Source organism: Perognathus longimembris, chromosome 1, assembly GCF_023159225.1.
Source record: "Perognathus longimembris pacificus isolate PPM17 chromosome 1, ASM2315922v1, whole genome shotgun sequence".
Taxonomy (NCBI): domain Eukaryota; kingdom Metazoa; phylum Chordata; class Mammalia; order Rodentia; family Heteromyidae; genus Perognathus; species Perognathus longimembris.
The window spans coordinates 8,091,354-8,113,246 of record NC_063161.1 but is presented as its reverse complement, the minus strand read 5'-3'; the positions used below and the strand labels follow the sequence as shown (position 1 = coordinate 8,113,246).

Below are 21,893 nucleotides of genomic sequence, written 5' to 3'. Positions count from 1 at the left end.
AGGCCATCTTTGTGATGCAGGCCGTCTAGAGGCAGGGGAGCAGGAATCCCTGCGGCTCTCATTCACCCAGCCCTGCGCAGTCGTGCAGCACGGTTGGTTTGTGGCTGAGGAAATCGTGAAGGAATTCATGAATTCCGCCGTGGACGGTGAAATCCACAAGCAGGGCGTTGGTGAGCTGCCACGCAGAGGCCTTCGGGGAAGGTGGAGAAGGCCCTCCACGCCAGACCTGCGTGTCCAACGTGCTAATTCCGAAATACCCTTGCATGCGGAGGGAAACTGATAAAATACTTGTAACGCAAAACACTGGAGTTAGTGTGTGTGTGGAGAGACACAGGCTGCAGTGGATTTAATGGGCAGCAAACAAACTTGTGGGAAACCCAGTGAGGAGGGAGGGAGAGGAGAATGAAGGCCACCGTTGTACTTTTATTAGGATAGTTTACATAACCTTCCCAAGCTAGATCCCTCTCTCTCTCCTGTCAAGGGAGAAGGGTTCTGCACACTTCAACAGATAGGAAGGGTTTTAAGGAGCGAGGCGCTAGTGGCTCACGCCTGTAATCCTAGCTGCACAGGAGGCTGAGATCTGAGGATTGCAGTTCAAATCCAGGCTGGGCAGGAAAGTCTGTGAGACTCTTACCTCCAGTTAACCACCAAAAAGACACCGAGACACACGTGGTAAAGCACCAACCTGGAGCAAAAAGGCTCAGGAACAGCATCCAGGTCCTGAGTTCAAGCCCCAGGAACAGCACACGTATACACACACACACACACACACACACACACACACACACACAGACCAATATCAACTTATGGATGACTTTTTTCTTGTGTATGTACTATTTTCTATGATACATTGCATTGGAAATCAGATTTTTTTTAAAGAAAACAATGTATGGGCAATGGTGGGGCGGGGGATGGATTCAATAATCCTGCAGAGACTGCTGCCACCCAGAGGTGGGCGTCAGACATTACCTCTACCCTTCCTCCTGCAGTTTACTGCTCTCATTCAAAGCCCTGGGGCTGCACAATAGAGGACATAACTTTGCGGGAACTTCCAGTGTGAAATCTAGACAAGATGCTATGTGCATCGGAGCCCAGTACAAGCTGGAAATGTGGGGCCACTTGTTCACAAATGATTCCGAATTCCAAAACCCTAACAGTAAAACAGGAAGAAGAATGGGCCAGGTCCTGGTGGCTCACACCTGTAATCCTAGCTACTGAGGAGGCTGAGATCTGAGACCCACAGTTCAAAGCCAGCCCAGGAAGGAAAACCTATGAGACGCGCATCTCCAATTAACCACCAAAAAGCTGGAAGTGGAGTTGTGCTTTAAATGGTACAGTACCACCCTGAAGCATCAAAGCCTGGGACCAGCTCCCAGGCCCTGAGTTCAAGTCCCAGGACTGTTACCCCCCCCCAAAAAAATTTTTTTTCTTCAGCCCTTTTCTATGAACCAACCCCTACCAGGCACTCACCTTGGTTTACAGAACAAGGGTAGCCTGATTCTAGGCTGGAAAACAAAAGCCAATTTTCGTACTTAAATTGTATGATGGCATAACCTAGGCATTTAACCCAGGGAAAACCTCTCCCACGGAAATCCTTGTTCCCCAGCCTGCTTGCAGGGAGCCCCACTTCCAGGCCACTCATCTCCAGCTGTGATAGCTCTGCCCCCACGGGCCCTTCCTGAGGGAGGGAGCTAGCTTGCTTGCTTGTTTGCTTTATTCCTCTGTTCAGCCAGCCGGCAAAGGCCAAGGACCCTAGTAGGCAACAGACGTTGTCTCTCGTCCTCCCCAGGCAAGGCCCTTCCAAGTTCATCCCGGGTTCGATTTCCGACCCCACAGATGTCCTTCGTGTCTCCTCTCAGCTTCTCTGTGTCTGCTGAGTCAGTCTCTTCCTTCCCCCTTGGTTCCCTGTTAAATTTTTGGGAGGGAGCAAGGATTCATGGGAAGTAGTCTGTTAGAATGCGTTCGTCTTGCACCTGCTCTGTGCCAGGTCCTGCGGCCTTCCCTGTCTGTAGTGCACAAATCAGAATCACCCTGTGAGGTAGCCCCTCAGCTCTGCCCCCAGTTCACAGACCCAGGAAGAGCTTGGGTCACGTGCCAGGCCTGTTTGGCAGCTGAGCCATCTCTAGAGAAAGCATCCTTGAGGCCTGAGGCCTACCTCCGACCCCAGCTGAGTTATCCAGGCCCACTGTGACATCCAGAGTCAGCCTCACCCGCCTCCAGACCTTGGTGATGCATCTTCATACCCAGGCCTGTTTCCCCATTTGTTAAATAAAAGCATGCAAGGGCCATGTCTCCAAAGACCTGACCGCCTTTGGCCTCTGGCCCCTGGGAGGCTGGGAGCCCAGGGCTCCTATGACTTCCGATTCACAAGAGTCTAACCTGGCCTGCGTGCCGGGCCCGGCATGCCGGGCACCTGGTCTTCCCACCCTCTTGGACTTTGCCTGGCACTGGCCCGGATCTCACCAAACACATTTGCAGCTGCACCATTTCCTCTGCCACCGTGCTGGAAGAGACCTCTTGCACTTCCTCATCTGTGAGGACTTCAGGACGAGCAGCAAACATGAAAATCTCCATGTGAACTTTCTCCTTTGGTCTCTGTACATTCCAGAAGCATCGCCCCGCTGGCCTGAATTCCAGAGAAAACTATAGCTATTCCATTCCTCCACCCCCTGCTTAGAGCGCTGACTGGATGATACACCAGGGTCCTGTCAAGATCTTAATTAGCTTTATTTTCAATTTTGCAATCGGGCAACCTTTCATGCTGTAAAACCGAACAAGTCTTCCAGGGATCTCCAAACATTTGGGGCTCTTCTTTAAAAACAACAACAAAAAAAAAAAACCCTCACCTCATCCATCTCCTTAGAACATTGAACCTTGCGGGCCTTAATTTGCCGGCCGATATATTTCCTTTCCTCTGAACCCCTGCTCTCCTTAGTCTAATTGGCACCGCCCTCGGGGAACCAAAGCGGCAGTAGCAGAACTAGTTGGGGAGCAACAATGAAATCCTTCTTAGCTGTAAGTGCTCCTGTCGCCAGGATATTCAGAATGTTCTACCCTTCAGAATCTGACCTGGCCCTTGCTTTGATCCAGGTCTCCGTGGCCTGGGGCCGTGCTTCCCAGCCTCTAAATTCCAGCCCCCAGCTGCTCATCTTCTGGGGACCCTCCAGTCCCTGTCCTGAGGTGGTCACCTCCCAGCCTGCAGGCCCTCTGACCCAAGCTTATTACATCCCAATCTCCCCTTGGAGACACAAACTCAGGACAGCTAAGGGCTTGGGAAAACTGGCCCACGGAGAGGAGTTTTCACAAGAAGCAGCCCCAGCCTTCCTGACCTATTGCCTTGGATATATGGGGGGGAGGGGGCAGGAAATGTATCGCTAGATAGATACCCAGTGGTCTCTAGGCCCTGACTCAGAGCATACGTGCATTGTGGACTTCAGGATTGTTGGTCTCTGGATGATATTTGAAGATCTTGCCACTAGGGGGCAAGCTGGAGTTGAATACAAACCAGAAGTAGGCCTTCCTTCCTTCCTTCTTTTCTTCTTTCCTTCCTTGCTTCCTTCCTTCCTTCCTTCCTTCCTTCATTCATTCATTCATTCCTTCCTTCTTTACTTCTTTCCTTCCTTCCTTCCTTCCTTCTTTCCTTCCTTCCTTCCTTCTTTCCTTCCTTCCTTCCTTTTTCTTTCCTTTCCTTCCTTCCTTCCTTCTCTCCTTCCCTCCTTTCCTTCCTTCCTCTCCCTTCCTCACTTTCCTATCCTTGACTTTAGAGCCTGTACTTGTTACCATTTGAGCATGCCCCCTGTTGTTTTGTTTTTCAGGTGTTTTGTGGTGGTGGTGGTGTCGTTTTAATGGCCTCAGACCGTGATCCTCCTATTTCCACCCTCCAAGTAGCTAGCATGACAAGGGTGCCCTGTCGTGCCTGACTTGTTTTGTTGCTTTTGCTTTTGTAACTATGCGGCTCAAGCTGGCCTTGAACTAATGACCCTCTTATCTCAGCCTTCCCAACACTAGGATTACAGGTGTGCCGCCGCACCCAGCTATAACCTGCTTTTATCCGTATCATCCTCAGTGGTTCTTAGGCGTGTCAGAAATTACGAAGGCAGTGCTGAATCATGATGGGTAAACCGAGCCTTGCCCGAATCACAAAGGTGAATGACTTCTCACTGGCCAAAGAAATGCCTCTTGAGAACTGGGCCCTGTATCCTCTTAGAACTGAATGAGGACGGCTGTGTGAATTTCCACCCTCTCGGGGCCTAGGGGAGCAGGTGCTTTAAATGTACGTGTGTATGTATGCGCTTGCGTTTTACTTTGTCAAGATGACAGGCCGGCTCTCTGGACAACGCTTCACTCTGAAGCGTTCCTTGTAACGTCCTGAGACGGAATCGTTGTAAGAGCAGCACGACCCCAGCTCGGTTCACGCCTGTTTGCCGCGGGCTCCCGTGGAATCCGCCTCGTTACCAGCCTGGTTATCACGTTGCGCTCTGCCGACTGGCACCGCACCCAAGGCCCCCACAAGGGGGCTCTGACCGCCATGCCTGCCACCCGTCAGAGCTGTCCCGCTCCAAACCTCCTCCTTGGCTGTCCCCCAAGCACGCCATGCTGGGTATGTCGTTCTGTGTCCTCCGTCTGGAATGCAGCCCCAGCCCCCACCCCCTAGGCCACCCAAACATACCTCCTCATGTTCCAAAACAGCCAAAGAGGTTGGAAAAGATCACCGTGTTCCCAAGAGGCTTAAACAATGAGGAAACACCCAGACTCGCATTACAGCAAGTCCGCGGTTTGTCCAGGGCCTGGGTGTGTGTGGGTGCAAGCCTGCACGGCTGTGCCTGCCACGTTTCACACACATGCACACACACACACACACACACACACATCCCCCAGGGGCTTCACACACCTACACCTTTCCTCGCATCTCATTGGTCCACTCCCGAGCCTATCACTTTGAGGTGGACCAGACCCACCCCCTAGAGCACAAGAAGGTTGTGGCCAATGTAGCTGAAGTCTGTGGGCTCCGAGAGTCACACAGGGACCTAGAAACAATCGGGGTGTGCTACAGAGAGAGGGCAGAGCCCACTTTCATAGCATCCACTGTGGGACCCTCCCACCCAGGGGCAAAGGAGAACTCGGGCCCCGGGCTGGAGAAAGACTCGCACACAGCTCTTGCATCCTTGCAGGTATCGTGGAGGAAGGTGGGGGGCGGGGGGTGGGGGGAAAGTCCATCCCCTCGGGCTCCTATCTTCCTCCATGGGTGTGCCCGACACCACACAGCCAGTGCCCCTCCCATGCAGAGACAGGCCGAGCGGAGAAACGGGGCTCCGATAGGCGCCCTCTTTATTACCAGCGCTTTCTAAACGGAGCAGAGGGTGCTTTCTGCCTCCTATCTAGAACTTTGAACTCTTGGATTTGCGCCTTTCTTCAATTTGCTCTTCCAGTGCTTTCTGCAAGCTCAGGTTCAAAGTATTTTTCTGGTGCCACCGTCCTACCAAAAAAAGCCGAGAAGGGGCCAGCGTGGGTCCCCCACAGCCCCAGGATGGCCCAGTCCCGGCGGTGACCGCGTCTCTCCAAGTCCACCTCCGGAGTTCCTTCTCTGGATCTTAGCCTCCCCCCCCACCGCCCCGGAGGATAGGGCCCACCTCCCGCCCACCCCCGACTCCCACCTACCCAGCTCATCCGTCTTCCTGCCATGCCAGTGTTCCATGCCTCGCACTGATTTCTGGATGGCCTCCAGTGTGTACGAAGCCTTCATGAGGCTCTTGGTCTCCTGGGGGGGCCCTGAGGAAAACCATGAAGACACCACCCCGACGTCAATGGAGAGGAGCCACGCTATGCTGTACACTAGGCATCAGTTTCAGGGTCCGTCAGTCCGGGTTCAAACCACAGCTCCACTGTTTATGTCCATGATGGCCTTCGACAAGCCCTTAGCCTCTCTGAGCTTCTGTTTCTTCGTCGATATAAAAGAGTAAGCTTTCCTTGTAACACTGGGGAGATTAAATTATTGGGATATCCGTCCTGGGGCAACTGATACCAGTATTTTCAGAAAATGTATCTCAATACACAAAATTAAAAGTACACACGAGGAAGTAAGCTACCAAGGTCAAAAGTCAGCAGCAACATCAGGTCCTGTGCAGAGGCCGGAGCTACAGCATGGGGGCAAAATGTTGGTCTAGCAGTCACTAAAGCCCTGGGTTCAATTCCTAGCACTGAAAGTGAAATTCCTTCTTTTTTTTTTTTTTTGAGAAGAGGATGACAAAATGAGGGACTGAATCCAGCACTTTGTACGTACATATGAGGCAAGTGCTCCACCATGCAGCCACACTCCACACGCTGCAGTTCCCTGTCTAGACGCATCCCAGCGCAATCAAGAACACCAGAGACACAGAGATACTAGCCGTAACTGTAGAGAAAAGGGAGTTTACTTACAGAGAATCATGATTTGCTTACCCATCAATAACGGGGGAGAAAAAGTGAATTCATATGGAAGTGCTAATGGACAGCAATCATTGATCTAGAATCGTTCATAATGCAACCATCTTCCAAGAGTGGAACCCAAAGACTGTTCTGATAAACAGGACCTAATGTTGCCTGACGTCATAGCCTCACTGAAATGACTTCTAAGCAACATCTTCCAAGAAGAAAAAGAAATGTTCTCGGAGAAGCTGAGATGGGAGAAGGAATGGCAGACAAAGGAGAAACAGAGGAATCTAGGAAACAGCATCACCACCTAATGTACGGGGTGAAATAATAAAGATGTTACTCCTCTCTCTCTCTCTCTCTCTCTCTTTCTCTCTCTCTCTCTCTTCCTCCAAGGCCTTATATATGCTGGGCATGCCAGTCAGTTGAGAGAGACAGCTTCAAAGAGGAAAGATGTATTTGCGTTCAAGGCTTCAGAGGTTTCAATCCATCGTGTCTGGAGCGGGGTGGCAGCAGAGCAGCTCACATAATGGCAGCCAGGAAGCAGAAAGACAGAGCCCGCCTGTGCTAGCTGGCTCTCCCCCTTTCCTTTTTCTTCCATCTGGGCCCCAGCCTGTGGGCTGAGGCTGTCTGCATTCAAGGTGGGTCTTCCTGAGAGGCCCTCAGGGGCATGCCAGGAACGTGCTTTGCTGACTACCCAGGTGCCTCTCAATCTAATGGAGTCGACCAACAATTAAGATCAGCTTCCACACCACGCAAGCTCTCTGCCACTGAGTTACCCTGGGTCTGCTAACCAGAGCATCGCACGAACGTGACATCCTAAGAAGTAGGTAGCAGCGTTTTCCCCTTGAGCTTGGTGAAGGCATTGGAGCACAGAGAGGTTAAGTCACTTGTAAAGTCACACATCTGGTAATATAAAAGATCAATTTGCAAACCCAAGCCCTGAGTCTCCAAGCTCCACACTATATAAACTAGTTGGCTTATCAAGAACATTCTGTAAAATGGAATGCATTCTGTAAAACAGAATTCTGTAAAATGAGGAAGGGCAAAGCAGAGTAAAGGTAAATACCTTTACGGTTTTTAGGATGTTCCAGAAGTTCTAATGCCTTGATGAAGTTTAGAATTTGTTAACCTTTGTCAAAGGCCTATTCAAAAGACAGGAAATATAGAAAAGGACAAATAAAAAAGGAGAAAAAAATCCATGTAAATCCAAATACAGAAAGAGTAGAAAAAATAACAACATAAAAAAACACAAATAGAAAACATAAAATCAGGTCATGCAATAAACTTAGATATATCAGTAATTAGTATAAATATAAGTGGGTTGTGTCCACTGCTTGAACAGATTTCCTGACTGTAAAAAAAAATACTTTCCAGATATGTATTATTTAAAGCTTACTCTTTACAAAGGACACAAAAAGAGGCTAAACATGGAAGGAATAGAAAAAGACACATCAACCAAACTAACGCAAAGCAATCTGGTCTGGCTTTATTTATAGCAGACAAAATAGACTGGAAGGCCAAAGACACTGAGGAAAAAATATTTTTAAAAAGAAATTGTAAGGTCATGCAACAATTCTAAGCTTGCCACATTGAAATAATCTCAAAATAGATCAAAGAAAACCCAACAGATCTCCAAGGAGAAGTAGACAAATCTGCTATTATAGGGAAAGACAAAAAGTCCCATCTCCCGCTGATCGCCAGCGGCGCAGGCCTGTAATCCCAACTGCTCAGAAGACTGAGATCTAAGGATCATGGTTCAAAGCCATCCAGGGCAGGAACGTCCCTGAGACTCATCTCTAATTAAGCACCAAAAAGCCGGGAGTAGAGCTGTGGCTTAAGTGGTAGAGCACCAGCCCTTGAGCACAAGAACTCAGGGACAGCACTCAGACCTAGGACTGGCGCATGCTTGCATGCACAACACAAAAGTGTCCCATCCCATGGTAATAAACCAAAGCACAGGATATGAATAAAGAATAATGTAACTCGTGGGCTGGGAATATGGCCTAGTGGCAAGAGAGCTCGCCTCGTATACATGAGGCCCTGGGTTCGATTCCCCAGCACCACATAGATAGAAAACGGCCAGAAGTGGCGCTGTGGCTCAAGTGGCAGAGTGCTAGCCTTGAGCAAAAAGAAGCCAGGGACAGTGCTCGGGCCCTGAGTCCAAGCCCCAGGACTGGCCAAAAAAAAAAAAAAGAATAATGTAACTCACACCCCAATTCTATTTCACAAGCAAGGAATCTGCCCTCCCAAGCAATTCCTCCCAAGCAGGTGAGATCACTGTGGAGCCGGAGGCTGGCAGGCAGTTTCCGGGGACTGAAATCATTCCGTGCTGTTTTCTCTAAGGGCGAGGTTGCCCACTTTGTAGGGTTCAGCCAGACTAACAGAGCTAGAAATCCATTGTATGGTATTTTTTTTTTTAAAGCAAGGATCTATTTTAATGTAACAGGATAAAGTAGGGAGAAACAGAGAATCAAAAGAGAAGCACTTCCTGCCCCCCATGCCGAGCCCAGGACTCCTCCCTGCTCATTTTTTTAAAAGCAGTGCTCAGAGCTTGGCTCTTAGGGCCTCAAACACTTATGTAACAGAACGGCTGAAGTGGCCGTTTGGATGAAAGCCCTCGGTCACGATGGCGATCGAGTATCAAAGCCAGCTGGGATGCAAACTCCTCTCAAAGGAATTTGAGAGCGGTCATCCAAAAACTTGCCCCAGAGCCCAACTCCCCCAGCCTATAAACCCGTCCGATCTAGCCAGGCACCGGTGGCTCATGCCTAATAACCCTAGCTACTCGGGAGGCTGAGATCTGAGCATCAAGATTTAAAGCCGGGCTGGGCAGGAAAGCCCGTGAGACTCTCCTCTCCCGTGAACCACCAGAGTGGGGCTGTGCTTCAGTGTGGTAGAGCGCAAGCCTTGAGTGACAAAGCTCAGCGACAGCGACAGACCCTGAGTTCAAGCCCCCCGGCGGGGGGGGGGGGAGGCAGCTCACATACATACACACAAATCCCAAGGAGCTTTTGTAGGGAAATTGCCAAGCCGACTCTAAAACTGACCAGGAAAGAGTGAAGGATCTGGAAATCCAAGATGCCACGGAGGGTTGGGGGGGGGGGAGGTGGCCTGTGATACCTTGGTAAACACAAGTGCCATGCTAGAGCCCGGCGGGCGGGAGGCAGAGCCTGCAACCCGACCCGCGCCCGAAGGGGAACTTGAGCTGGTGGGGGGGAGGGGAGGAGGAGGACAGGTTCATTGTCACTGAGGACGGGAGGTGACAAGCCGTCCACACCCCAGGCAGTTACAACAAATCCCCCACTCCACACGCAAAAGGAAACCTGTGCCGGGTGGACTGGAGGATTAAAGGTGAAAAGCAAAACAAGAACCTGAGAAGGCGAAGGGAGAGCTTATCCCTGGAGCTCGGCATCTCCGTCTCCGTAAACAGAATAGCTCCCCGGTGTTCGGTGTTCGGGTCAAGGGCCACATGAAATCAGCCTTCGTTCTACACGCACACCAAATCCACCCGGGAGCATGCTTTGCTGTGTCTGGGTCAGCCTCACCCTTGCCTGTGGCTCTATCCCCCGCCTCCCCCCCCCGCCCCCCCACCCCCCCCCGCCCCCCCCCCACTCCCCCTACCCCCCGTGCTCAGCTCCCAGACTGAGGACTAGAGGGTAGATCTGCAGTACTCTTGCAAGGCTGTAGCAGCTCTCAGAGCAGGGCCTGGTGATACACTGGAAGTCCCTGGGGTGGAGCCCAACAGAGATTGTGGGGCAGAAGCAAACAAGGCCTGCTGTCTCCAACATGGAGAGCCCAAACAAGCCCCCACTTCTTTCTAGGTCGATCGTGCCTCGGGTTGTGGTTACAGTCTGATGCCATCTCCCGCTCGCTTGTGGTCAGCCCTCAGTCCGTGTCTGCCACACCATGGGGGCCCCTACGTCGCACAAGCCCCCTCCACTGTCCTGCTCCGAAGCCCGGCTGGACTAGGGCGGCGGGGACCATGCCCGACTTGCAGACCGCATGCGGATGCCAGCCCCTTCAGGGAAATCCAACCATCGGGCCGGGGAGCTGGCGCCAACACGGCTGAACCCCAGGTCCGCCGGGGACTTGGCGTTCCCTGTAGATACTAGGCGCTTCCGTCTCCGCGTAAGGTCCCGTGAAGACCGCTCCGTGGTCACCAGCAATGGGAGAGGGCAGAGCAGGCTCCCCGCCGCCCCAGCCGTGAACCAAGGACAATCGGAGCTGTGTCCGCCCCACTCTCCCCCTCCCCACCAGCACCGCCCCTGCTCCAAGCTCAAAGAACCACCCCAGAAAGGCTTCCGCGGGGTGTCTGGTTCCCCCGGTGACCGGGGACCTAAGCCAGGGAACACTGGAGAGGCCTGGAGTAAGGAGAGGGGAGTGGACACCAAGCTGGCTCTGCAGTGGGGAGCCCCCCCCCACAGGCCCCCTGGGGACCCTCACTCCTGAGCTGTCCGGAAGCCGCTAGGGAGGTGATGGGCTGCCCCTCCCCCCACCCCCCACAGGCCGCAGACAACCGAGAGGCGGAGTGAGCACTCCCCACGCATCCACCCATGCCGCGGAGCCAAGGGCGCCCTCCCAGCCACGCAGCCCCCCCCCCCCGCGCGGGAAGGGGCAGCCTCCTCCCTCCCATCCTCTCCCTCAGAAGGTGCCCCCCCCCCCTTCCGGCAAGGCTCCGGCTAGGGAGAAGCGGAGTGGGCCCTCGGGTATACCAAACGCCGAGAGCTTCAGCCAGACGTGTTCAAGCCCCAGGACTGGCCGAAACACAAAGCCAGACGTGGAGGTGTGGCTCAAGTGGTAGAACGCCCACCTTGAGGAAAATAACTCGGGCCCTGAGTTCAAGCCCCGGTACCAACACAAGAAGGGGAGGAGGAGGAGGAGGAGGGCCTGAAAGCCACGACGCTCCCTGGGTCCTGGGCAAGCACCCCTGGGTCCCCACAGAGCCCTTCCCGCGAGCGAGGAGAGGCTCAAGGCTGCCTTCATCACCCACGGCCCTGGCAGCGGTGGAGGTTCAGGGAGATGGTGGATCCTTGCCCACGGCTGCACTTAGCTAGTGAGGAGCTGTGCTGACCTTTGAACCCAGTGGATTAGCTTACTGGACGTGATCAAGAGTGCCGAGGCTGGGCTGACGGGCAGGGGAAGAAATGAAAGGCGCTGTGGGTGTCTCCGGAGTCCACATCCCCAGCGCTCCCCCAGTTCAGGGTCCAGCCTGGAAGATGCCCTCGCGACGTGTGCGTGTCTACGGACTGCGCCCTCGGGCCCCACCAGGTGGACTAGATACTTCCCCGCCCAATGCTCCGGAGGGAGACCCTGGCCATTCGCCAGCCCCGCCCTTGCCCTTTGACCCCCCCCACCTTGAAACAAGTTTGACCGCATGTTGTAGCCCAAATCATAATAATCAGCCACGGTGGGAGAGATCTGCAGAGGGGTCTGCGTTCTGCCGGCCTGCGAGCTGGTCCTCCTCAGGGTCCCCGTCGCTTCGTCCACGGCCCTTTGAGCCTGATGAGGAGGCGGAGGGGAGAGACGAGGGATGGGGGCTCGCCCTCCCCTCCCCCACCTCGCCCCCAGCAAGGGAGAGCTATCACAAGTCCTTAGCTCTCAGGAGCGCCCACTCCTTCCTATACCAAGGGGAAACTGAGACCCAAGAGGCTAAGCCTGGGTAGGCCTACCAGGCAGGAAATTGCCCCCGGCAAATATGAGGACCCCCCCCCCCCGCCCAAGCAGGCAAGGGAGCCCCGCCACATCAGGGGCCCTTCAAGCTGATGCCAGTTTCATCCTCAACCCAGTGCATTTCAGGGTGAGTGAGCCCCTCGGTGGGTTTTGAGTTCAAATCCTGCCATTGGACAGCTGCCGACTTTGCCCGGGGCCTCTGCTCTGCTCCTCTGAGCCTCAGTTTTCCCTACTTGCCAAATGTGGGTGGAAGACAGAACTGGCAGGGAGGGGGGCAGAGGACAGAACTGGGGTGTCTTGTGAAGTGATTTTTTTCAGGGGATTCTGAGGCACCTGAGATTTATACCACAGCTGGGCAGGAAAACCAGATGCCTGGGGTCCCAAGGCCAAGGAGACACAGGGAAGAAACTTAAGCGGGGACGGGAACTCTCAGGTTGGCTGATGGGAAGGGTCATTGCACCCCAGGAGGACAGGTGGAGGGGACGCTGGGAGAGGCCTGCGCCACAGTCTCTGGACGCAGGGATCTTCCTGCTTTGTGACCCCGGGCAGGCTGAGCCACCTCTCTGGGCCTACCGCACTGTGGCAGAGTGCCCGAGCAGGAAAGATGCTCAGCCTCGGGTCAGAAATGCTTCCGTTGCTGGGGAATGGCTGCTTAGCCAGGTATAGCAGGTGGGGAAGAGTACAGGCATCGGTTAGTCATGTCTGCCCTGGTCCTGGATGCAGGCTGAGATGCTTAGCTAGGTATTTATCGGCCTGATGTCGTCTGACTGCTTCACACTCCAAGTGGAGAGACTGAAGCCCAGAGAGGACACGTAGCTTATTCAAGGTCACCTAGCCTTCGGGAGGACCGGGATTCAAGCCTAGGCCTTCCGACTCCCACCAAATGCGGTCCATCCACTGGCTGCTGTCGCCTTCGGGAGACTCGCTTAAACCAAAAACATGATTGAAAGGAAAAGCTTCTAATCGCAATGCCTTTGATGGACAGGCTCCCGGAACCTGATGGCCCCGTCTGGCTCCTTGTCTCACATGACTGGGTGAATTTGGCTAGCTTGGGTCCCCTCGCTCAGCCTTAGGCTCCTTTCTCCAGGTAAACAGTGGGTGATGCTACTACCTGGTTTGTAGGGTTGTTGGAAAGATTAAATGTACTGCTGCACACGTGCAGGTTTAGGGAGATTTGGGGGGCGGGGGAAGTACTGGATGGAGTTTGAACCCAAGTTTGCTAGGCTGGTGCTCTACCCCTGGCTCCACATCTTGAGCCCTGCCTTTTCATGATTATTTGGGAGATGGAATTTCCCAAACACTTCTACCCGGGCTGGCCTTGAACCTTGATCTTCCCGGTCTCCGCCTCCTGAGTGAGGAGGCCTTTGGGTCTGAGCTGTTGCTGCCAGGCATGGGAGCCGTTAAACAGTGCCTCCTAGCAGGGGCTCAGTCACGTCAGGGATGGTGGCTTCTCCCGTGCCCTCCCGGGAGAACCCCACACACAGCCCTCCCCCTGCCCGCCGCCCCCGGGGTGTCACCTGCTCCTCCGTCACTAGCTCGTCCACCACTTGGCTGCCGAACTTGTGGCGAATGTTGTTAGGAATGATGCTGGCCTTCTGGTCCTGAGGGACCCCGAGGTTGGGGTCGTCCTCAGGCTGAGCTCTGCAGCCCCCCTTCTTCAGGGCTCCAGACTGGGGGTCCATCCCCAGAGAGTCCTGGCTGGCTGGGGTAGGGGGCGGAGGCGGGACCTCCTCCAGGGCTCCCTGCCCCGGCGCACCGCTTTGGGCACCTGGGGAGATGGGGGCCTGGAACTTGGAGGTATCCCCGTTGCTGAAGGCAGTCTCCCAGGGGTCTCCCTCCTGCTGGCCCTCCTTGCAGTCCTGGTGGTGAAGCCTGGTCAGATTGGTTGTACCTAAACCAGGCCGAGAGAGACGGAGAGGGAAAGGGAGAGATGCGCACAGAGAAACACAGAAAGGACAGGGCAGGAAGGGGACAGAGACGTGAATGGGGAAGGGAGATGGGCAGGCCCAGAGACCAGAGTCCCCATGACAGACGGCGCAGGAGCCAGAGACACAGCCAAGGAAGGAAACAGCAGGAGAAGTGACATCAGTGGCCAGGCGTGACCCAAGGACTAGGCTGGCTCGCATTGCTTCTGACCATGGGAACAATGTGGTCACAAGCAAGGGGGTCTGGCCGCTCTGTGTCCCTCCACCTGTCCACTCCCCACCCTGAACCCCCCAGCAGTCCAGTGAAGGCCTCAGGCAGCCATGGGGGCTGGCACGGGTGGCTGCCAGCTTGGCCAGGTCACGACTTCCAAAGGAGCCGTCACTTCTGAGCTTTGGCTTTGTCCTCTGTCCCCCAGTCACCTCCCAGGGTTGGGAGGGGGGGCGGTCAGAGCCCAAGTAACACTGCACCCAGTTATTTCTAAGACACGCATTTCCTCGCGTGGGGCCATGACTGGTGTACCACGCTGCACCTGGCCGCCAGTGGCCCTGGCTCAGGGCCTGACGTGCAGGGTTTGCTCTGATGACAAGCAGGTCATTGTGCCTCTGACAGTAAGCTGCTGGGAATAAACTTAGCCCACCGGTTTCTGGCAACACCTGAGTGCAAGCAGTTCCTTTCTTATTGTACAAGGGAAGACAGGCCAGCCTGAGCATCCTGCACCATCCTTAGCCTTGGCTCACGGCTGTACGCTTCCCTCGGAGAATCCATCTTTCCTTCAGTGTGTGTGTGTGTGTGTGTGTGTGCGTGTGTGCGTGTGTGTATGCATGCACATGTAAATACTGGGGCCTAAACTCACAGACTGGACATGGTCCCTTAGCTTTTTTTTTTTTTTCTTCACTAGAGGCTAGTTAGTGCTCTACCACTTGAGCCACAGCTCCACTTCTAGCTTTTTGCTGGTTCATTGGAGAGAAGAGCCCCACAGACTTTTCCTGCCCAGTCCTGGCTTCAAACCTTGGTCCTCAGATCTCAGTCTCCTAAGCAGCTAGATTATAGGCGGGAGCAGCCAGCTCCTCCAGTCCTCGTAAGCACACACTGTTGTGTCTCTCAGCTTCTCGGTGCTGGGCTGTGACTGGCTAGGCCTTGGGGATCTGCTGTAGGCCTCAGGGAGAGATGGAATCGCCCGTCAGCCCTGCAGGACTTAGGCAGGATGCCTGGGCCCTGGGCCTGCTTGAGGCATTCAGGCTCCTCCAGGTCAGCTTGGCAGCAAAGGCTGCTGGGAGCCCCGGGCTTCGCAGATGTTGGGGCGTCTCTAATCTCATAGTCACCGAGTACTGGTGCTCTGGGGGCTTGGCTCTGATCATCCCCCAGTCTGAGCACAGAGAAAGCTGATGTCTCCCCACGTCCCTGTCCTGTTCCCCTCCCCCCCCGTCTTATCCTCACCCCCTTTGCTACCTGCAAAAGGCTGGAAGGAGAGCTGTGTTCCCTTCCCGCCTGCTGGCTTCAGGCCACACCAGCAGGCGGCCAAGCACAAGGGGTACCCTGGGGAAGGCTAAAGGCCCCAGGGCAGGGCCAGGGCGCCCCTTCCTGAAGGACACGGCCTGGTCAGCCACAGCTGGTGGGGTTGGATGCCCCCCCCCTTGAATCCCAAGACCTCAGGGGCAAACAGCTGTTTCCCAGCTTCCCTTGCTGGTCGTCTCCTTTTCAGGGTGGTGACAGTGTAACTCTAATCGTGACAAGGTAACTCTAATCGCCCACTTGCCCTCTGCCTGCCCTTTGGGGTTTGCTGTGGTGTCTTGTGTCCTCTGGCTCAGAGAGCAGAGCCCCTCATTGACTCCGAGGGTGTCAGGGGCTAGGCCACAGCAATGAACCAACCAGGCCCTGTCCTCTGGGAGCCGAATGTTTGTGAAGGGAATGAATGAGTGAGTGAATGAATGAATGAGTCTGGGATCCCAGACTCTCGGCGCACATCCCTCTTCCCTCCCATCATTCCACTGTAAAATGGGTAGAGTGAGAATCCTGTGTCTCTGGCTGGGGTGAGGATCAGAGGGTCCTGAGAAGTTTTCTCAGTTTGGCCGCTTCTCTGAACCACCTCTCCCTCCTCAACCATACAGATTCCGGGGCCCTCCCCGAGCTCCGGCAGAGAGGCGGAGGACACTGGGGGTCTTGAAGGCTCCCAGGTGATTCTGACCATTGAGGGGACTTTATGGAAGGCCTCACAGGCCTGCCCTCCCCACCTGCCACCTGCCCACCCTCCCCCACCTGGGCAGACCCAGCCACACTGACAACAGATTTGCCCCCCACTCCACCAAGACTGCCCTCTCCTCTCCCAATGCCCAGGACAAGCTCCCTCTCCTCCCAGGGCCTCGCCGAGCCCTGGCTGTACCCGCTCCCGGCCTGCAGTACCCCACCACAGTGTCCAGACCACCAAACCCCTTGCTCCATTCTGCCACAGCCCAGTGGACAACCCCCACCCCGCGCCAGGCCCGACGGGACGGGAGAAACTCAGCCATTCCCTTTCCCCTGCGTTCTGTATTCAAGCAGCGTGACCCCTCGATTATTAGGGGGGTGGCAGGTGTGGAGGGCCCCGGTGAGAGGAAGGGAGGATGTGGCTGGCTGGCCCTCCAGAAGCCCCGTCTGCCCATCCTACCTGTTCGATGGCTCAGCTTCATGGAGTCTGGCTCTAGGGCACCAATTCCAAGCTCGGTCCTGGGGACACAGCCCGCGCTCATGCGCAGCAGGGTCTCGGGTGACAGTCTCTGTCTGTGGACAAGCGGAAGGCTCAATAGGAGCAACCACAGAGGTCCAGCCGCCCCCTGACTGGCCTCCTCTCCCCGCTGCCCCCTCCGCCATTACCGGGCCCTGGCCTCTGCCTAGGTCCCCACAGGCTCTCCCCTGTCCAGAAAGCTGGGGTCTCAAAGACCTCTGTCAAGCAGCCCTGGGCTCCAGGCCTCCTTCTTAGTCCCTCCATCCCCTCCCTCCTCTCCTCCCCACCACCCCACTGGAGCTCCACCTTGGAGCCTGGAACAAGCCTGCAATAGAGGCCATTACCACGTCACCCTGCTGGTTCTTTCACTTCCTGTGAATGTGTGGGGTTTGTTGTTGTTGTTCAGATACTGAGGCTTGAACTCAGGTCCTGGACACTGTCCCTCAGCTTTTTTGTGTGTTTGTTTGTTTTGTCTTTTCTTTTTTGGTACTGGGGATCAAACCCAGGACATCGCACTTGCTAGGCAAGTGCTTTGCCACTGAGCTACAACCCAGCCCTGTCCCTTAGCTTTTTCACTTAAGGCTAGTGCTCTACTGCTTCAGCCACAGCTCTACTTCTGGCGTTTTTCGATAATTGGAAATAGAGTCTTACAGAGTTTCCTGCTCAGGGGTGGCCTTGAACCACAATCCTCAGCCCAGTGAGTCATGAGGATTACAGGCAGGAGCCACCAGCACCATGATGTAATCTTATGTCATCTCAGAGCATGCGTGATCTGGGAAAGAGGGCTTAGGCAGCCAGAGCAGGAGGAGAGCTGGGAGCAGGGCCCAGGCTGGCCAGGTGACTGCAAGCTTCTAAGCACCAGCTCTCCATCTTCAAATGCTGCAGTTTGCATGGTTATGTGCTGCTTCGGAGACTCTTTTTCTTATATTCCTTTGCTGCATATGGAGTCTACACACACACACACACACACACACACACACACACACACACACACACCCCTAGGAATTTGCAAATGTTGTGGTAGAAATTTTTTTTTTAATGTAGCCTGGGTCTGTGCACTAGAGAAACTCTAGAAGCATAGGGCAGAGCTGGAAGGGGTCTTCAAGAAGTGAGGACCAGAAAGGGAGAGGGACTTGCTTAAGGTCACCAGCAAGCTGGTTTGCTGATAGACCTGGTAGAAAACATAGCAATCTCATTTCTTTTAAAAATGAACAAGCAAAACTTCCTCTTAATTTTAATACTACATAGTTATTTGGAGTTGGGGACCCAGCTCAGTGGTAAAGCACTTGGCTAGCTTGCATGAGGCCCTGGGTTCAACCCCCAGCACGGGCAGAGGGGGAAATCTCTCTATCTGTCTGTCTGTCTCTCTCTCTCTCTGTCTCTGTCTCTCTCTCTTTATATATCACTTGACTGCTGCCTCTTCTATGACCTCCAACATACTTCCGTGTCACCCCGAGTCACCCCATCCTGCTCAAGGACAGGCTGGACCTTGTGGCTTGCTTCTGATCAAAAGGATACATCAGCCAGGCACTGGTGGCTCACATCTGCAATCCTAGCCACTCAAGGGGCTGAGATGTGAGCATTTCTGCTCAAAGCCAGCCTGGGCAGGAAAGTCTATGAGACGCCTATCTCCAATGAACCACTGAAAAGCTGGAAGTGGAGCTGTGGATCAAGGGATAGAATGCTGCCTTGATCAAAAAGAAAAAGCTCAAGGAAGGCACCCAGGCCCTGAGTTCAAGCCCCAGTGTGTGTGTGTGTGTGTGCGCACACACACACACACACACTTAAGCATGTAGAATATGTCCTGAACACTGACACTCAGCACTGCCGGGTTAGAACCCTTGTGTCGTTTTTGGTCCCCCACCCCCACCCCCTTCCTGGCTTCCCCCTGGTCTGCGCAGTCTCTGAGCATGGCTGCTACATTTTAAGCCACCCTGTGTGGCCAGGATGCGAGGTCAACAGCTATTAAGAAGCACAGCCTACTTAGCCAACCCTCCTTGTAGAACCGAATGAATCCTGCCCCTGAGTGGACCTGCCTACGTCTCCAGCCCCTGCCGACCCGGGATTCATCCCCACCCCGCCCAGCTGGTCTCCTAATCACCGCCAGGAGCCTCGGGGTGGGTCCCGTGACCCTCGAGACTCCTGACCCCACAGGGGAGCAGGCTGTGGTCCCCAGTGGTCCCATCGTCTCCCGCACGACCTTTGCTCTGAATTCCTGTGCCCTTGCTTGTCTTTCTGAGCGGGTTCCAGGAACTGGCTGCTGACCCCCAAGCTGACCCCGAACGAGAACATCCTGCCTCCAAGATAGGAACGCATCCAACACGCAGCTCGGGCTCCTGGGAAAGGCTGAGGACCTCACAGGGAGTCCGTGACCCATTCTCACATCAAGAACCCCTGTTTTCCAGAAAGGCCCAGGGGAACCTGGAACACCCACGCTGTCTACTCCTTCCACAACTGCCCCCTCTCAAGCCTGAGAGTGGAAACTGTGAGGTCACAAGCTGGTTGATCCTCTATGAGCACCCCAAAGTCTCAGCTGCTAAGCTTCATGGTATATTCGTTACGCATCAATAAACGACCAAGCCATATTTTTGTATCCACCGTGGGAAGCTGTCGTAGTGAACACCTAGGATGGTGGGAGAGGCTTGGGGCCCGTTGGTGAGGGTTCTTGAGGGAGCTTGGGAAGCACAACAGGAAACGCATAAGGCATCCTACAGACATGGTGGATGGGCAGAAACCGCCCCTCCCCCCAGGCGCTGGGAGGGGAGGGGATGTGAGCTTGAGCTCAGAGACACCGTCATCTGTGGTATATGGCACAAAGAACCAGGTCACTATGAGCCGAGAGAGAGACTTGGAGACTTGGATTTCCTGCACAGGGACGGAAGGAACTTTCCCTGAGAGGGTCCTCTGCTGGTGGCAAATCCTGAGAGCAAGGAGGTGAACGAAGGGAGGATCCAAGCAGGGGGATCCAAAAAGGACTCTCCTCTCCAGCTGCCATAGGATGGAACATTAAGAAAGGTCCGGAAGGAAAGTGAGACCGAGAGTGTGATGACAACCTGTTGCTAAGCTAACACTACAGAAAGCAGCCAGGTGCTGGCGGTGCACACCTGTCATCCTAGCTACTCAGGAGGTAGACGCGTGTGGATGGAAGTTCAAAGCCAGCCCAGGTGGGAAAGTCCTCAAGACTCCTCTCCAGCCCTTTCACTGAAAGTGGAGCTGTGGTTCACACGGCAGGAGGCTGGCCTTGAGCAGAAATGCTCAGGGACAGGGCCCAGGTCCAGAGTTCCAACACCAGAACCAGCACACACACACACACACACACACACACACACACACACACACACACACGATCTAAGGTTCAGAATATTTTCCAGTCACACAACAGGTCCCTAAGCAGATAAAGAGCCCGCCTCACTGACATGGCCTCTTTGCACGATGGCGGGGCCTCTACACACCTTCGCAGTAACGACCCTCTCTAAGCACTCCATGAAAGATGGCTGCGGCTTCTGTCATAGTTTCAGAGAAAATGAAACCCACCATTGGACCAGGGTGGAAGAAGGACCTCACAGGTCAGAGCTGAGGGCCATGAAAGGTTGTCCCCAGCAAGAAACCAACACCAGGGCTGGGAATATGGCCTAGTTTTACAGTGTTTGCCTCGTATACAGGAAGCCCTGGGTTCGATTCCTCAGCATCACATATATAGAAAAAGCAGGAAGTGGTGCTGTGGCTCAAGTGGTGGCCTTGAGCAAAAAGAAGCCAGAGACAGTGCTCAGGCCCTGAGTTCAAGCCCCAGGACTGGAGGAAGGAAGCAAACAAGGAAGGAAAGAAGGAAGGAAGGAAGGAAGGAAGGAAGGAAGGAAGGAAGGAAGGAAGGAAGGAAGGAAGGAAAGAAGGAAAGAAGGAAAGAAGGAAGGAAGGAAGAACTGGTGGCCTTCACCGGGCTGGGTTTCAGAATTGCCGTGGACCGGGGAGGTCTTCATGCCTCATCGTCCTCATGTTTGAACACTGCCTCCTGGCACGTGCCCCCTGGCACCACCACCTGGAGGTGTCCTAGGAGCTCTGCCAGGGAGAAGGGCTGGGCCCAGGCCCCCTTGTGAGGACACCAGGAGCCTCATCCACACCACCACCAGGTGAGACTTCAGACATCTTGAGAGCAGCTGGGTGTAGGTTGCATACCAAGGTGTGTCTATTATGGGGGACGGGAGTGTGGACAGTGGCTGGCAGCCACGTGACTGGTCGACGGTGAGCCCTTTTCCCTTAGTGTGTCCTTGCATGTGTCCGGGCCTTTTGACTTGCTTCTTCGAACCAGTAGAACGTGGTTTAAGTGAAACAGCCCACCTCCGAGTTACCAAAGGAGTTACCAAAGTCGTTGACACCTTCTGTCAGGCCCTTCGGGCTCCCTGACTCTGAGAGAAGTCAGGGTCCTGTTGGGAGTTGTCCTGTGTAAAGGCCCACGTGGCAAGGAATGGACATGGCCTCTGGGCAGCCACGTGCATAGTGGAAAAGGATCCTTTTCCTTGACGCTGAATCCTCAGCCCTCACTGGGACTGCAACCTGAGAGAGACCCACCAAAGCTGACCTATGAGCTTGACCCTTGGGACTGAGAGGTGACCAGCACTGCCATCCCAAGGCACTGAGTTTGGGATGACTTGTTACACAGTAAGAGCTGACAGCTACATTCCCTGCTCCCAGCAACTCTACATCAAGTAGGTCAGTGCTTCTTCACAAGGGCCCGCCGACGTGTTCAGAGTAACTATAAATTAATCTTCTGTCATGATAGGGAAACTGAGAGCCAGAAAATAAGGGCAGGGAGGGTACTAAAACAGCTCTATATCTTCAAGCTGGGCCAAATTCAAGTTTGCTCCTTCAGATTAATCCCCCCCCCACACACACTCCTGCCCCCTGTTCCACCCATTGACAAGCCCCCAGTAGCTCCCTGTCTGAACATCCTGGACAAGCTGACCCAGAAAGGAAGGCTCACTGCTAGTTTCTGACCTGGATAGGAAGGTCCCAGCAGACGTCGATTGAGGAGGGAGGGAGGGAAGGCAGGTCCGGCTACAGCCTGAGCAGTTGGCACTCACAAGTAACTCTGAGGAGGGAGAAGGAAAACAGAACCCAGGTCTTGGCAGAGCCCTGGCCCATGCTCACAGGTCTCGCTACCTCGTCTCGTCAGGGCCTATCATACCAT

General features: G+C 54.5%; 1 protein-coding gene across 1 annotated transcript; it reads right to left on the bottom strand.

Moving 5' to 3' along the window:
- Positions 1 to 5,346: 5,346 nt before the first annotated feature.
- Tex33 (testis expressed 33) lies at positions 5,347 to 21,737 on the bottom strand. The gene is made up of 6 exons (XM_048355964.1): positions 21,701 to 21,737; positions 16,652 to 16,760; positions 13,599 to 13,972; positions 11,766 to 11,910; positions 5,659 to 5,769; positions 5,347 to 5,476 (listed from the first exon to the last, which is right to left on the bottom strand). Exons 2-6 carry the CDS (start codon positions 16,731 to 16,733, stop codon positions 5,379 to 5,381), a joined length of 810 nt encoding a protein of 269 aa, XP_048211921.1. The 5' UTR covers positions 16,734 to 16,760; positions 21,701 to 21,737; the 3' UTR covers positions 5,347 to 5,378.
- Between the last annotated feature and the right edge of the window lie 156 nt (positions 21,738 to 21,893).